Raw genomic sequence first — 17,890 nt, 5'->3', positions numbered from 1 at the left:
TACAGCCATCAAGATAATCTGTAGTAAGAAAATATGCAAATACCCAGAACCAGAATTTTAGGCTGTTCATCATTGTTGATGAAGAAAACCAGTGAGTTCCAGACAACCTGCCCCTGCTTCTATACATAGGTCTTTAATAGAATCTTAGTGTTTAAAATAATTTTCAACAGAAACAGCTATATCGTAAGAAGTATTTGAAGTTTTGTGCCTGTAAACTGTAATGTTAAACAACTAATTTATGCTTACAGTTTTGGTCAAATATTCTAGTCCAAAACAACACTTGATTCCTATTAGTTACTTGGGGACATCTGGAAAAATTAATGCCAATAGTAGAGTTAACAAGAGTAGATAATGACAGGTAACAAAGCATCACACAGCTGCAGACTGTCACAACCAGACATTTGAAAACCAAGAAGCTTTTGAGAGAAAATACAGGAATAGTGAAGTCTCTGGCAGTAGATTTTTTTAAAAGCTCAGGTTTTATCAACTACTAACACTCCTCAAGACACTATGTTAGAACTGTTTCTCTGAACTTCTTCCACTGAGTAAAGGTGGAAGTGAAACTACAAAAAAAATAATAATTAATCCAATGTCCCTGTTTCAAAAACTAGAGGCAGAGCCTCTCGCCAGTATGTAACCTAAAAGGCCTACAACCAATGTTAAGCCAAGCTCCCAATCTGGCTGCATTACAGCCCGAGTTTCTTAACTTTTTTGCCTACAGTAAGGTACATATCAGCTCTGCAACCTAAGAAGTATTATGAGGTGAAACAATGAGGAAGTAGTTATTTCAGTCCCATTCAGGTTAACAAGTAGGATACATTTTCTTGAAAATACTTAGCAGTTTTCTACATTTTGTATTTGAATTACAAATATAATGTGATGTATACTCCTTTTAACCAAATATTTTAAAAGGTTATTAATATACTCCTTATGGGTCCCTTTCAACTCAAGATATTTTATGATAAGAAGCTGACTTCAAACCCAGCATCTTTCCTATTATAGCACCAATCATAACTACAGTGAAGACAATTCACACTGAATATTTTAAGATGGAGCCTCAAAATTATTACCTTTCAGTAACAACATTTGCTGCACATTTTTCTCCAAGATTTTCTACGAAGGCATGCACATCCTGAATAAGTCTTCGCAGATGAAAGAACGCAAAGTAACAAAATTAGCAGAATAGCATACAAAAACTTTCAACAGTTATCTCAAAGTTTAAAAGAAAACAAAGCACACAAAATTGTAACAAATACAATCACAAAGGTATTTTTTTTAGTACCTCTGATCTCTCCTAAATACAGTTCCAAAGACACAAGCCTCAGTGATAAGTTCACAATAACTTCCAGCATTTAAGAAAGCATTTGTCAAGGCACTTCTCTCATCAACAGTGGGAAAAATCCAAGATCGACAACAGTGGCTAAGGACCACACTGAAGACTCCAGTCTTTGTAGCAGACATATCTATGATCTTAAAAATTATCTGAAAAGAAGAAGAAATAAACGATTAAAAATGTAGTTTTCAGAAGTGCTAGAATTATTGGAATATTATTGCAGTGATACCTATTTTAACAGATCTGATGATCTTCTGCATCCTAACTCTCCTCAGTTTAATGCTGTCTTCAATCTACTTACAGTTCCCTGATTTAAGGGCAAGTGAGCGGGCAACAATTGGCCCAGTACATGCTTATGTTAACAACAGACACAACAGATCTTTGCTTAAACAGATGTAACACCAGATGCTTTACACAGAATCTCCTGGTAACTTGAACAAATGCACCTGGGCTTACTTCACAAGTACAAACCTGGTGTTTTTAATTAATCCTTACCAATTTAGAAAAAAAAAAATTACAGAAAAATTCTTCCATAGGTAGCCATATCACTAATTGTCTAATGAGGATTACATTCATGCTGAAGTTAAAAGTTCATAGTTAAGTTTGGTGGAAAAGTGGAAAAATGTCTACCATTTACTTTTTGTTTTTGAGGATGGCATATTTAAGATATATGGAACTGCTATCTAGAATTCCCCCAAGGAGGAGAAAAAGAAAACGAGAAAAGCAGCCCCAGAATTTTCTGTTCCTACTCCTTCGTTAAGCTAAGTGCAAGGGTAAACTTCAGTTTAAAAGTATTTTTTTTTCTAAGAAATTGCAAGCATTTTGGAGAGGACAGGGAGATTCAGAATGAATAGGCGGGGGAGTTATAAAGACCTTTTTACACATCATCAGTTAGAGCTGTCCATGAGAATGGTTTTCCAGATGGTGTGACAGCTCTTACAAGACAAAGCTTACTCTCTTCCTCGCTCCAAAATGATACTTTTGATAACATGACAGTTCTTTGACAGTAACTCCATTTTTATAGAGAACATTGTTCTGAATTGCTAGAATTAAAGCACCAAGAAGCCCATGAAAAGCTTAAATTTAATACTGGAACGCACTCTGAAGAAACACTTTCTGGGGAAAAAAAACCCACACCCTAGAAACATTTGGTCTTTTTACAAAGAATTTAAACTTTTCTTTTAGTGCAGAGACAGGCATTGTAACTCCCCTAATAATTCCAAAATAGAACTATTGTGTTTCACCTCTAGGGAAGCTGCATGACATTTACTACGCTTTTCTCAATTCTGGAATGTTTCTCAATTGTCTCATTAACATATTAAAAGTCCAGCACACACAAAAGGAATTTAAGAAATGTAAGATCTAGCACAACTAACATCTGAATAATCACAAAGGAAAAGTGCAGCAGAAGAAATTAAGCTTAAGAACACAGTGGTCTGGGCACCTCTGCAGAAACCCTTCCGGATTTTACCACAGCAATATTCCCTTTTTTGGCTCAAAAATGCTCCTTTGTTCCATCATTTCTAACCATTATTAAAAAGAGTACACTAAGGTAGACGAAATTAAAATTATGCTTCTGTGACAAATCAGGCAGTTTGAATTTTCCCTTCTCTTTAGCTAAACCTATATAGCCATTGCACAAGGGCACAAGGGCAACAGAGACTGCTGAGGGCTGGGATAAGAACATACCTAAGTAGACACTTGCTTGGGAACTTCATCTTCATTTTCTTATGAAGGGGCAGAAGGTGGCTCAACCAGATGCCCCTATGTTTATAGGAGACCTTAGCTCCTTGATGCCTGCTGTCATGGTATGTCCCACTGCAGACAATGGGATAGCTGTCACACAGACTCCAGACTCTCAACATCAGCAAAATACACCTTACATAATGCTTGAAATACTAAGACTGAAGGTAAGACAGTAATTCTGAAGTACTTAAAATTTAAGATCAAAGAAAAATAAAAAAAGCTAACTACAGCTTATCAGTTACTACAACACTGAGCATACAATTATCCATTACAGATCTACATTAAAAGAAAAAGCTAACCAATGCCTGGAACTGAAGAGAGACTTTACCATCTTCGCATACCTATCTTATTTTGGCTTGGGTCCAAACAAAGACTGAAATGTTATCTACTGTTTAAAATAGATTACAGTAACATTCATCTGAAGCAAGTTTTCAAAAAGAACAAAGAGAAAATAAATGGGACTGTATTTTAAGATTCTTAAGGCTGGAAATATCACAGCAATTTTAAATAGCTAGGAAGTTATCTGTTTTTCTCTGTTTTATTCAAAATAATCTTGAAGTACCTGGGCTGAAAATAAAGCTGAGACATTTCCTATTATTTACCATTAAGAGTGTGATGACACCAGAACGGAGCTACTTATGATGACTTCAAAGCAAAACTGCAACCCCTCCTAGCAGGATTTTTGTGCCAAGCACAAAGCAGCATGTAACACAGTAAGTCTAAGCATACATATATACTGGCAACTAATATGTAATGTATTACTGCTCTGGTAAAAGTCTTACAGTCATTCGGGACTGTTGTGCACAAACATTTAATTGATGCTCGGAGGGAAAAAAAAAAAAAACACCAAAAAACCCAAGAAAGCTTATTTAGAAAAGAAATAGTAAACAACTTCCCAGTGTGTAAAGCTAAGATGAACCAACATCCTAGTTTTGTGACTTAGTTTCACTTAGACATCATTTCAGTGACTCAAAATGAAAAAAGAACACCGTGACATATGCAAGAACTCTGGAGTACAGAAAACTGCATGCATCTTGGGGGGGGGGGGGGGGGGGGGGGGGAAGAAAAAAAAAAAAGTAAAAAAATTTTTTTTCCTCTTCCTAACTGTGGAGGCAGCTCTACCGTGCAGTATTAAATTGAACTCTAAGGTGACTACGATTTTTGTTTTCTACACCCAGACCCTCAGAGGAAAAAAGCGCCTTTAAAGCAGCAGTTAAAGTTGGCTTAATCAACAGCACCTATGGAAGCTGTGAACAGTTCTAACTTCTCATTTAAGAAAGTATTTTCACAGAGACTAAACTATGAGAAAAAGGCGTAATTCTTCCAGAATATTAATAGTTTGTGACAGTTCAGGTGGCAAATCCTTAACAAAATATTCAAGACAAAGTGCATAATGTAAAAATAGAAGACTGAAAAAATCTGTTTTACTGAATGCAAAAGATATTGAACAGCCTAAAAACTGAAGAAATTGTACTTATTTTCTGTGTTACAAGAACAAACAATGTATTTGTTTATCCTCAATCTAATTCTCAGATTTTTTGTCTTAACACTCTCAAACTAGTACCTTTTTGGAAATGAAAAATTCACAATAGCTGAAGAGAAAATAAGCAGCAAAATACATTATTAGATTTGGATAAAATTTATGTTCCCTTCCTCTTAAAACTGACCTCTTTTATTTTGGCATATGCTTGACCCTTTGCACTTGCAGCAGCAGTGAGAATCTCAGTATCAAAGATTAACTGAACAAAAGCTTTTAGATTGGACCAAAATATTAGCTGTGTGTTGCTCAAAGAGGATATCATTTTCCAAGCCAAATCAAATGCTTCTATGCAAAGAGATTCCGATGAATCCAGATGCTGAAAATAAAAAGAATAAAGTGTTAAATTTGACAAAAAGCACTCCCAAAACTTAATATCGTGCAGTTGTTTTTATCTTTTACCTTGGGAACAAGGACTTTCATGCAGTCAAACACCGGTAAAATTTGGTCTGAAGGAAGAATAGTTAGCGCTTCTAATGCCAGCTGTAGAATTTTTCTTGACCTTTCAACTGTATATAATGACATTTCTGAAGGTTCTTCATACTCCTGAGCCAGTCTTGGGTATGAATTTAAAATAAAACGAAGGCAAACCCACTGGTCATGAATATAGCGTGCAACAATTTTCCCCCATCCTTGAGATGTTTCTTCACATAAGCTGTAAGAATAATATTATTCTTAAATATGTATTTCATTAATTTTTCCTGAAAATTCCTCCACCTGAAAAATACTCCACCAGGAAGTTTAACCGTACAAACTCACCATACTTCTTCAAGACACTAAAAATTACATAAGTTCAAGGGAGACTGGACAAGTTAATGGAAGAGAAATCTACAAATAATTTTTTTTTTTTAAACACAGAAAAATCTGTTCTGGGCTTAGGCAGTCATTAGTCAAGCATCTGGGAGAGTATTCAGTCGAAACATCACTATAAGCTGGTCATCTTTTTTTGTTACCCAAGTATTCGAGTTTTAGCCCTCAGGCTGGCTCTGGGCTTCCCTTCCCCAACAGTAAATAACTTCCATTTACACTCGCTTGCATACATGCTATGGCTCTGTGCAGTGCATGTATTGAAGCTGGTATAAGAATATGCAATGTTCAAAGCTAGCTCTGGCTTCATAGCACTAGAGGACTGAGAAAAAGAACCTTTAGCCTGATCAGTTATAGCTGCTTTAATGTTCTAAAACCTGAATGTTAAGACAAAAAAACAACTGAATGAATAGTTTGTGTTCAGAATTCTTCATTTTTATCGTGGCAAGAAGTTATCAAAGAAAAGAACAGGAGAAGCCAGCATTCTTAATCACTGCTCATCACTGCTCAATGCTAATTAAATTTATTCTGGAGAATTACTGAAGCTATAGCACAGACGTACCTACTTTTTTCTTCAAAGTAAGATGGCTTCTTTAATACTTCATTGAATTGAGAAAAAGAAATAAATCTCTTCAGAGCATCCACAGAAGGCAGAGATTCAAGGTGTGCCTCAGGCTTCTGATCCATTATCTCACAAACTGCTGCAAGTGAGGCCATGCTAGCTGCTTTTTTAATTTGTTCTTTAAGTTTCGGTTCCTATATAAAACCGAATTACACATGAACAACACATGCACCTATTTCTTCTAATATGATACAAATGACCTATTGATACAATTGATAATCCTCCTATTTGTATCATCTCAGACATCACAACGTAGCAACTCTGCATCCTTCTACTTCCTTATTTTCTTACCCTACGCATAATACAGCTTTGCTTGGTTGGGTCAGCACAATCAATCACAAACTGCAAGCACTTAAAGAAGTATAAATCTTAGAAATTACAGTCACTTAGTCATCAAGTGCAAGCACCTAGCTTGACTATGATGGAACACTTCTATCTTGTTCATATATATATATATTGCTGGATAGCAATTAGAAAAAAGATGCGGGTCCATGTAGTCAGAAACCCAATGCAACAAGAGAGCTGAAATTTGGAATACCACAAGCTAACTGCTCCAAGAGGCTAAAAGGTCACAAAACCTACTATGATTATTTTGTGTGATAAATGCACATATCCACGGAGGCATGAAATAAAAAGTCTCAATAAAAAAACTCAATAAGCATACAGTTCCCTAACAGTGTTAAAAACTTAATGTTATTTAAATATCTTCAAGTGACCTTCAGCTGTTTAGAGCACAGAAAAGATCTTCTCATTTGTAATTACTCAGCATTTTCTTTTTTTCTTCTTAAACTGAAGACATACTATACGTGCAACTAAAGAAATCATCATAATATAATTCCACTGAATACAAAGTAAGTTGATAGAGGCCTCCAGTAAACACTAAGTTTGACCCAGAAAATGTTTACTTTGAAACTGGAATAAGCATGTAACTCACATAATGTTTGTAATTTTTTTTCCTTTGGTTAAGTCTTCCTCTGTTCCCTTAGAAAAGTAAACCTAGCAAATCAAATACTTGTGATCTTTTAATGTGTTCTTAACTGTTCTTGATCAATAATTCAACCCAGAAAATACCAGACTTTACTGCCCAACAAATTTAAAATTAAATTAAATCTTAATTTAAATCTCCACATTTTATAAAAGTTATTAATGTTTCCTTACCTTTTGATAGCGTATCTATTTCAGATATACTAGCCTAATACATACAACTATGGGACAATGAACATAACTATATGAAAAAGCCAAAGCAATTCTAGGTTGTGGAATTTCTTTTTCTCTGTATGTTCCAGCTTGAAAAATTAACAAATCATTAATACAAAAGGCATTCTCATTTAACAGTAACTTCCACAGTAAGATTGGTTCATATTTGAGAAAAAAGGTTTTGAGTAAACATTATTACAACTAAACTTTTACTTTAGCTATATAGACTTCTAAAAAATATAACAAAAGAACACAGAAGTATCAAAAATCTTAGCTACTAATATTTTACATTAATATTACACTGCCAACTATAGACACATGTGTTAGCGAATATATATACATACTCACTTTTTATTATTTCATAATGTATTGATATGTATAATAAAATATATTTATAAGAAATTATTTACACAGTAAATTATATTTATAGTAGTTTATATAGTTAGATTAATATTTACGGGTTTCTTTTGTATTAATATTTACTGTTGTAAATAACGTTAAATTACCTCTTCAGAACTTCTCTCCTGGAGATTATGAATAGATGCATTTGTGAGGGACAAAATAAAATTCTTGATAGATGGCCCTTTCTTCCAGCCAACTTGAAAGCACAAATTGACTATCTCTGGAATTAAAGCCAAGTATAGATCGCAACGATCCAGATCGCCAACCTAAAAATGAGGAAACAAAAGGTAAACCAAAGCATTAAGAGGAGGAAACTTAAACTGAAAAGAAAGAAAACTAATAGTAACAATGACAGCAGAAGGAAAACAACAGCAGTCGTTGCAGTTGAACAACTTTCTTTAATTCTGGGTTTGTTTGGTTTTGGGTGTTTTGGAGGGGCAGGGATGCTGGGAAGGTATTTTTAAGATCTTTTCAACTTGTAGGTTCTTTATGGTTTAGGGCTCTGCAGTATGCCTCAGAAGAGACTGTGAAATTCTGAAAGAAAGCTCCACTTCTTTTAATTGGCACATTCACTTAACTTCCCTTCCTGGGCCCAAAGAAATGCCACGTGAAAACACCTGAGCTAGGCCGAGTATCAGAAGTGGTGTTCAAAGCCAACTCTGTTACCAGATCACAGCACAGCACCGCACCCTGCACATACACTACGGTGTGCCTTGCACTTCTTCCCCAGCTACTTTTTATCTCATGGCAGTACCTTGCTTACGCTTTTTTATTCTCCTATTGTATCTGCAACATCTTCACCTATTGTAAAAAACTCCTCCATACAAAGCCATGAAGTCCAGGAACTACATGAGGAAAGAACTTTTCCTTCTTTAGCTTTGAGAGAAAATACACCTTTGAATCTCCACTTTCTTTCAGACACTGCTCTCCTGATGCAACTTAACTTTTGCTTTGCCACAGGACCGCTTTTCACATCAATCTTCCTTCACACACACATTTTGAGGACCGTCCACTATCAGACTTACTTTCTTTCTTTGCATTTCCCCTTCAATTTCTACTTCCCATATGCTTTTGAGAAAGTACCCCAGAGCCCCACACCCCTCTTGATGTTTCCACCCTTGCAAAAACACATGCTTTCCTTTCCCCCCAACTTAACACTTTTTTCACTCGCTTAACACAAGAAGCAATTCTGACTTGTGTTCATTATTTCTGCACCCTTGTCCATACAACTTCCTCTGTGAGACAAAACAGATTTTCTTTTTTAAACTCACTCTTCAGTAAATAATACTAAAAATGCCAATTTACATTTTGCCCATTTCCTTGTTACAGTCATCTCGTCCTTTCCGCTTTTTGGTCTTCTCCTTTCTTCCCAATAAGAGTATCCAAATACAGTCTACTAGACTTACAATCTTTAAACTGAGGTCTTCTCTTCAAATCTGTTTTGGTTTTCTACCTTTTATGATACAAAAGTAAAGGTGACAAAGGTCACGATTCAAAGAATTCTGAAGATCTTCCCCCTCTGCAGTTTCTCTTATTCCATATCATAGAACATTGAATCATTTAGGTAGGAAAAGACCTTTGAGATCAGCAGGTCCAACCATTAACCCAAGACTGCCAGGTCCATCACTAAACCATGTCCCTCAGCACCACACCTCCATGTTTTTTTAAACACCTCCAGGGATGGCGATTCCACCACCTCCCTGGGCAGCCTGTCCCAACGCTTCACCACCCTTCCCGTGAAGAAATTTTCCCAATATCCAACCTAAACCTCCCCTGGCGCAATGTGAGGCTGCTTTCTCTTGTCCTGTCACTCGTGATCTGGGAGAAGAGACCGACCCCTGCTGCCTATGGCCTCCTGTCAGTTAGGTGCCGAGAGCAGTAGGGTCCCCCCCTCGGCTGCCTCCTCTCCAAGCTAAACAAGCAGAGCTCCCTCGCGTTGTGTGGGGTTGTTGTGGCCCAAGTGCAGGACCCAGCACTTCTCCTTGTTGAATCTCATACGATTGGCCTCAGCCCAGCCTGCCCAGATACCTCTGCAGAGCCTTCCCATCCTCAAGCAGACCAACACTCCCCCTCAACCTGTTTTCTGCAACCTTACTGAGGGTGCACTCCGTTTCCTCATCCAGATCATCAATAAAGATATCAAACAGGGCTGGCCCAAACACTAAGCCCTGGGGAACACCAGTTGTGACCAGCCACCAGCTGGATGTGACTCCATTCACCACCACTCTTTGGGCTCGGCTGTCCAGCCAGCTTTTAACCCAGCACAGCATACACCTGTCCAAGCCATGAGCAGCCACTTTCTCCAGAAGAATGCTGTGGGAGATGGTGTCAAACGCTTACCAAGGTCCAGGTAGACAATAACGACAACCTTTGCCTCATCTGCTAGGTGGGTCATCTTGTCATAGGGGGAGATCATGTTCCTCAAGCAGGACCTTCCTTTCATAACCCCATGCTGGTTGCACCTGGTCCCCCAGCTGTCCTGCACGTGCCCTGTGATGGCACACAAGATGATCTGCTCCATCACCTTCCCCGGCACCGAGGTCAGGCTGACAGGCCTGTGGGTCCCCGGCTCCTCTCTCCTGCCCTTCTTGTACATCAGCGCCACACTGGCTAACCTCCAGTCTGCTGGGACCTCTCCAGTTTGCCAGGACTGTTGATAAATGACAGAGAGCAGCTTGGTGAGCTCCTCTACCAGCTCCCTCAGTACCCTTGGGTGGATCCCATCCAGCCTCCTACACTTGTGCATGTCTAAGTGGAGCAACAGGTCACTGACCATTTCCTCCTGGACCATGGGGACTTCGTTCTGCTCCTCATCCCTGTCTTCCAGCTCAGGGGGCTGAGTACCCAGAGGGTAGCTGGTCTTAAAACAAAAGACTCTTGAAACTCCTGATGTATCTGTTCCTCGCTTTCAAAGTTCCTACTTGACCTTTCATTGAGCTTCTGAGTACTGAGAATTAGCCTTCTTTTCAACATCCACCAATCCTCCTTTCTCAAATTTATTTTCTTCCAAGAATACCACCACTCTCCTCATCAACATTACATTCTAATTCATCCCTCTTCATCTGGAAAAGTTTGGATGGTTTGCTTTACATGTCTTGTGTCTTTTTATTTACACATGACTTAGAAGTCCTTTAGAGAAGGAAACGTGTACCTCCCCTCTCTTTCTCTAAAAAGCACTGCAGTTCTTTGATACATTCAATACAGTACTTTTCAAGTCAAATTCCTGTACCATCAAGTCGTTTCGCTTAAAAAGTCACAAGTTTCTTTGAGGTATATACTTAAGCATCGGCCACAGCAACAAACAAACGGTAAAGTCAATAAAGATATTAACCAGTCTGAGGACTGAAAGTCTTGAACGCCAAACATCTTATGTTCACAACTGTACTAGTAGATATGATACAGTATATGATACTCATGATTTCTTACTATAGGATTTCTTTAGATTTGAGAAGAAACAAGCAATATGGACTACAGACACTAAACACTACTTAACACTTTCCTTACTTTTTTTTTTTTTAACTTTGCCCATTCAAAAAAGTTAATAGAAGTGTTGCCATGCAAATTGACTTTCTAGGTGCTTAGAAGATTTGACATGAAAGTTAGGAACACTGGTAAATCATATTTAACAGGCAAAACCACACCAAAGTATGTCTCATAATAATTACTTACAGTGCTTAACTCATTTGTAGTAAGCCGTCGGAGAATAAATTCAAGAATACTCTCCACAGATGTTGTGACAGATTTCCAGATAAAAAACAATACTCCATCTGTGTGAAGAGAAAATAATATTAAATTTATTAACATATAGAAATGCAATTTTCTTAGGAAATGTATTGCATCATGTAGATTTAATTAAGTTACAGAACCAAAGTTATACAGTAGTAAGTATTCAAATACCTAACAATACTTTAAAACAGCTCTATAACACTTCAGCAGTGTAAGCCATGGGGCTGAAAAAAAACAAAACAAAACCACATGATACTCTTTCCTGAGATTTAACATGTATTAGTGAATGAAAACCCACACAGGACCAGAAGACCAAAGCATAATTTTCCAACTTTTAATGCACACCTTCATTCTATTCCCAACCCTCTGCACAAACAGCTTAATAATGAACTTACTCTTTAATAAAGAACAAAAGTTTCCATATCCAGCAGTTAATTGCATGCAAGAAAAATGCAGTTACCCATATACTACATACAGAAGTGAGAAGTGGTTTTTTGGTTGGTGTTTTTTTGCTGTTTAGAAATAATCAGCTTTGAATAGAAAGTAATATTACAAGATTTCAGTCAAGTAGCTTCCTGGCTTAACACTGAAAACAAAAACACCGCAAAATGCGCCACTTTCTCTACAATAAAGTCAAGGCTACAAAGTATACCACATGTGCATAGCATTTCACAAACAAGATGACACAAGTTTATTACACAAGAGAGGTAGGTCACTGGTAAATCATGTTTTAACCACACACACACTTCAGTCTGCTTCCAGGGTAAGGGCTAGTTGAAAGCCAAAGAAATAACACATAAATATGGAAAATGGACTTCAAGTACTCTGCATGATCATCTTGTTCTAAAAACATCAGTCAATAGTTTCAGCAGTTAGGAGAGTTACCCAGAGGTTTTAAATGGCTGGTTTTTTCTGAGGTTGACCCCGAGTTACACTTCATGTAGCAAATTATAAAATGGAAGACCTTCAAAAGGTAGAAATACAAAGGGACATATTTCCAGATGTTCTAAAGCTATATTGTACTTACTTTCAATGTTCTCTATTAAAATGGCTCATTGGACTGCATTTCCAATGCTTACTTGGTTTAGAACAAACAACTATGTCAGATTATTATCACATTTCACCACAAGTCTCAAATCACTAAAACATCTGCATCTAAAATTCAGAAATTCTTCAGATAAACATGTTGGACATAAAATCCAATCCACTATCAATGGCTCTGTAATGCTATAAAAAAAATAATGAGCAAAAACTTACTGTTTAAGATAGTCAAGTCTAACAGCACAGACAGTAAGACCTGTGGAAAAATGCTGCTAATTTCAGCAAGCACTTCAGACATGTCTATCCCCATTAAAGTATTCTTAAAACATTTCTCAATCATTATTTTTGTTTTACAAGTTTAAATTCCTTTCTTGTTCCCTCTCATTTTACCATTTTCCATTTGACAGACAGGACTTTTTACCTCCTGTTTAACCAACACAGAAACAAAATTTCTGTATTTTACAGAATTACTCTTCCTGCCCCTCACCAGTCAACTCATGGCTGAGGAAACAAGATTTATTACTTGGCTCTCCTGTGCAGGACAAAGTAGCACAAAAATATTGTAGGAAACAACCTAAGAAGAGAAAAGTAATTCCTGTTCAATTTAGCCCAAACGGACATGTATTACAACTCCAATTCTGAAAGCCTCTTGGAAAGACTCCACTGATTATAAGCTGTACTGGAGTACCTATGGGGGCATTCAAAAGGACTGAGACACGGCGATGCTCAGCCTTGCTGTACCTTAAGAACTCTGGCAGCAGAATTTAACATGCTAAATCAGGCATATCAAGCATCAAAATTCCCAAAGCAGAAGCCATCCATTACATCTACATTAGCAAGCACATAAGGAAATAAGGCACACAGAGTGTTCGATTCACGATACTAAAAACCTAACATGCACTTGCATGTGTTTTGTAGTGTTCTGCTTCAGGCTTATTCTAGCCTTCTGCCGTAGCCTGAATGCACACTGGCAGTTGGGGCACATCTTCCAGTTGAGTTTCACTTGAAGGAATTCACTTCAGCAGTCAGAGACCATCACACAATACGAACTTTTAACAGCCTGCGTAACTAGTGCTCAGTATTTCAGTCAAACAGCTAAAATTCCAGGGGAGGGGTGTGTGGGTGTAAATATAATAAATCACTTTTTAAAATGAGGGCAAGTATTTACTTCAGGGCTGCATTTAGACATCTTTATGAAATCTGGATGCAGAACCTGAAATAACAATTTTTGTTTTCCATGTAAGAGCCTAAATCTGTGGCCCCCACTCCAAAACTACTCTTGTACTCCATGTTATAAAAACACTGAAAACAAAATCCCAAAATTCTGGGGAAGCAGAAAATAAACACCAAGAACCCTCCTGTTCCAGTTCAGCATTAAAAATTGCAGTATTATTTTCATTAATTAGAATTTGCTCTCAGGAAAAATAAAAAAAAGGCTATTCCTGTTACAAACTGACCAAGTTCTCACAAAAGGAGTAGTAAGGACTCCATAGCTTTTGTTCAGACTCTCCTGAAAAGTCTACCAGCTAAAAGTTCTCAATCTGTGGGGGGTCAAAACTCCTCGACAGTCAGATCAGCAGTCTTGTCCTTAAATAAGCACCTCTTAACCTCCTTGCATCTAAACACAGTCAAACTAAAGCAAGCAAGTTAAGCATGCCTACTGAAATCATGCCTAATACTGTGAAATAATCAGAGACATCCTGTCTTTTGCAGGCTAAATAGTGTTAGCGAAGACAAAAGTACCTACCGGTCAACTCAGAAAACAGTATGTCCAGCAGGATCACTTTATGCACTCAGGGAAGGCTCTGGCTGAACCTCCAGCAGCTAAGCAGATTAAGCTGAGTTTCTGTACTAACTTCTTTCTGAAGTGTCTACATGATTTATGGAACCCATACATTGGCCTATAAATACTCGTAATACAATCACACTCTCCATATTTTAACTAACTGCTAATCTAATCTTAACAGGTAACAATTGATTTCTTCAAAGGCTTCCACATTCTCAATTCCCAGTCCTTGGGACACCTTCAGAAGAGCTCCTGTAGGACTGGACCCACAGCTCTATTTCGTAACAGATATGCCAGATTGTCAACTTTCACATTTACCACTTCTAGGCTAGTATTAATTTGACAATATAGCCTTAAAACAGTAAGTACCTTACTTTTAGTTAGACTATAATTAACATAAAACACAGTATACTGAAGATATCACTAACCATCTTGCGTATTGGAACATTTTAACGAACGGGTCTGCAATAACTTCAAGAGAAGCTGTAGGCTTTTATCTGTTTTCAGTGTTGGTATGTAAGCATTACTGCCAAGTCTCATCAAGACATCCAGAAGAGGGTTCAAGAAAGCCTCTAGTTCAATCCATTCTATGTTGCTTTTTCCACTACACAAAAACAAAAATTAAAAAGAAAGTCTTCTTCTGAGTATCTGCCTTAAGTGCTGAAGTCACTTATGGAAATAAATAGGACACATGTTTCCAAGTCACTTAAGTATCTTTAGAAATGTTACCCAGTATGTTTGCAGCAACAGTTGGACAAGGTCTAAGGAATGATCAGGCTGACCGAAAGTCTACAGAGAGAAATGGACAGCTTCCTGACTTGATCAGGCTTCTACCAGATCTTTCAGGAGTGAAAAGGTTGAAAAAGAGAGATAATTAAAATAAGATACTTCATACTTACCTGTATTTATTCCTCATTTGCTCCACATCTGCAGCCAACAGAATCATTGTTGCGACAAGCTTAGCTTCAAACCAGTCATGCATAAAGCAATTTTCTCCTGATTAAAGATATTTTAAGGTTTTCACAGTATTTAAAAAATATCTTCATATTAATAACTTTTGGGTTTATAACTTTTAAAATAAATTAGTAGTATAACAATGCTAACAAGAATATTATTACTAATTTTTTGCATTCTATTATCTAGGTATAAACTGAACTCAAACACAATTGCTTTTTGTCTGTGGCTCAAAGAGGCTAATCTCATTGGCCTCTATGCTGAAATCAATTTTAGGCAATGTGTTGTATCAGGTAGTAGAATATATTATGTAGTATCCCCCAAAAGACTTTTCTATTGCTTTTAAAAATACACTTGCATATTCAAATGAAATTAACCACAAACATAATTCCACTATGCTTCATCAAAAACATCAGCTGTGATCTTGACCAGTTAAAAGTTGTATGAAGAACTAAAACTACTCTGTCAAAAGGACATAAAAAAGTAAGTTTCTCTTTTCATCAATCTTTTATGCAAGACTGTATCATCGTACTTCTAAACTTGTTTCCTAAATAGTAGTACATAAGGTGGTTTTAGGGTTTGACTGCTACGTTTTTGGCTTTGGGAATTCAGAAAGCAAAACACGCTAGTTCAAGCAACTAGACATGGTTGGGGGTTTTTTGCCACCACAGAGCTGCTTATAAGCTAAGATTCGTATCAAACCAGGAAATTAAAAACATCACTTTTTAGAAGTGAAACACAGATGTTTGCCATGAAATAGAAGATAACATAGACCAAGGCCTAAACAAACATTTCAGGAAGGAGAGAATATCTGCCAAAATTTTTCGCAAAGCATATGCCTTGGAATATCAACAGACAAAATTTGCTTGCAACTCCTCTAACAATAAAACAATCAAGTGAAGTTTCCTGGGCTGCAGGAAGCTTCTGAAGCTATTTATCATTAGCAAATTCTGACCTACTTTTTTATCTCCTATACGTGTAATATTTAAAAAGCATTCAGTTTTGACTTTTCCCATTATAAGAAGATATAAAATTTGCTGCAACTGCAGTACTTCAGTAGCAAGCAAATGAGTGCCACGCAAAACTTAAAAGTATTCAAAAGGTCAGTTTGCCATTCCTTTCAACATACCTAAAAAAACATCTGAACTGAAGTTGTAACAATTTAAAATGTGGCAGTGAACAAAGAAGTCCCTTCAGAATTTATCTGCATATCTATACTGCATGCAAAGAACCTTCCTTGGCCATAACGTGTGGCAGCTTGTGTGCTGCAAGCAGTCCAAGATTAAAAGAACACCACTATGGAGGAAGGTGTGTATGAGCTGCCAAGCTTGCCTAACTATACAGCATCTCTCTACATAAAGACACTTGGTCATTTTACAAAGCTCTGCTGAGAAACCTTACAGAACCTTAGAACTGATATTCACATTCTCATGTGCTTACCTCTGCTCCCACACTCCAGCATTTTCAGGCACTACCAAAAAAGTAACAAAAGAAATCTAACAGACAAGCATCAGTGCAGCACTAAAACTGAATATTAAGGCTTAACTTTCAATACAGCAGGACTGTATGCTATGAAGGAAAACTGAAATTAGAAAATAAAGTTCAAATTTAAGACTGCTGAATATCACAAATTACATAGAATGTGAATAGGTACAATATAAATAAACAAATAAAATCCAAAGGATTGCTGTAATTTTTTTAATCATCTTCCAAATATTTTATTAATAAACATTTAACTTACTTTCAGATGCTGGTGTCTTAAGGTACTCTCCCACAAGACTGCGTACATATTGACATAATGACAATGTCTCTTGATGTTCAAAATCAGAGGTTACAGACTTTCTGAAGCATCTGTCATTCACTTGCAACCAACTGCAAAGCTAAATTAGAACCAGCATGTTACTACTTAACCATATCTGCCAGCTGTGTAATGACATTACCAACATTAACTAAAGCACTGTTAAACACAAGCTGTTACATCAACAAATCCACACCGCGAGAGTTGCTCACTGCAGCTCCCTTGAGGCTTAGCAGGCTATTGCCTTGTAACTGACATAGAAAAAGGTTCTTCAGTAACTCGGCGTGCCCTCCCCCTCCCCCCCCAAAAAAAAATTCATTGGTACCAATACAAGAAAAATCACAGTTCTTAAAATTAAGCAAGACTCGTAAGAATTCCCTTATCTCAAAAGGGCTTCACACAGTCAAGTGTTACATAGTAAGACCTGCATTTTTTATTATTTTTAACTTTCATGCCAGAAGTCAATGAAATGGAACAAGATGAAAGGTATACTATATGTAACAAGAGGACACTATGCAAAAAATCATTTTATCATTACACTGCTGTACAACTAACCAAAAGTCATGGCTATGTATTCAATTGGCTCCGGTATATCCTATATATAAAATTGTTTCTTGGAAAATTTTTTTCACAGCATTTTGCATCTTGCAAAGACAAAACACATCCTGTGGAAATATAAAATTTACAGTCTCACTCAACATGGTGGGCACATTTTTCTCTTTGAGATTACCCTGTTATTTCTGCCAATGCTGGGCTCACCCAAACAACATGCAAATCAGAGGCAGCTCTTAGCCAATTTTTTTTGGTCCCTGTACTGGCCCATTCAGAGTGGCTCAGGATCCACATTATCCTGGTCAGTAATTTCAGAACCAAAAGAAAGGGAAAACATGCACCATACTAGCAGTCTATGCCCAGACTAACACTATAAAATAGTGTTCTTT

The 17,890-nt window shown here is 37.1% G+C and overlaps 1 protein-coding gene across 1 annotated transcript in view; it reads right to left on the bottom strand.

Annotated features, from left to right (window-relative positions):
* TARBP1 (TAR (HIV-1) RNA binding protein 1) overlaps positions 1–17,890 on the bottom strand; it is a 40,951-nt gene that overhangs the window by 12,608 nt on the left and 10,453 nt on the right. Inside the window, exons 10-19 of the mRNA XM_055809700.1 lie at positions 16,893–17,031; positions 15,097–15,193; positions 14,626–14,801; positions 11,314–11,411; positions 7,749–7,910; positions 5,986–6,179; positions 5,019–5,271; positions 4,747–4,935; positions 1,283–1,482; positions 1,071–1,142 (exon numbers count right to left, since the gene is read on the bottom strand). Of these exons, the coding sequence (XP_055665675.1) occupies positions 1,071–1,142; positions 1,283–1,482; positions 4,747–4,935; positions 5,019–5,271; positions 5,986–6,179; positions 7,749–7,910; positions 11,314–11,411; positions 14,626–14,801; positions 15,097–15,193; positions 16,893–17,031 (1,580 nt within the window). The remainder of the gene's footprint in view (positions 1–1,070; positions 1,143–1,282; positions 1,483–4,746; positions 4,936–5,018; positions 5,272–5,985; positions 6,180–7,748; positions 7,911–11,313; positions 11,412–14,625; positions 14,802–15,096; positions 15,194–16,892; positions 17,032–17,890) is intronic.

Source organism: Falco peregrinus, chromosome 7, assembly GCF_023634155.1.
Source record: "Falco peregrinus isolate bFalPer1 chromosome 7, bFalPer1.pri, whole genome shotgun sequence".
Lineage (NCBI taxonomy): Eukaryota > Metazoa > Chordata > Aves > Falconiformes > Falconidae > Falco > Falco peregrinus.
The sequence above is the reverse complement of the archived record's forward strand: the minus strand, read 5'-3'. Positions and strand labels throughout refer to the sequence as shown.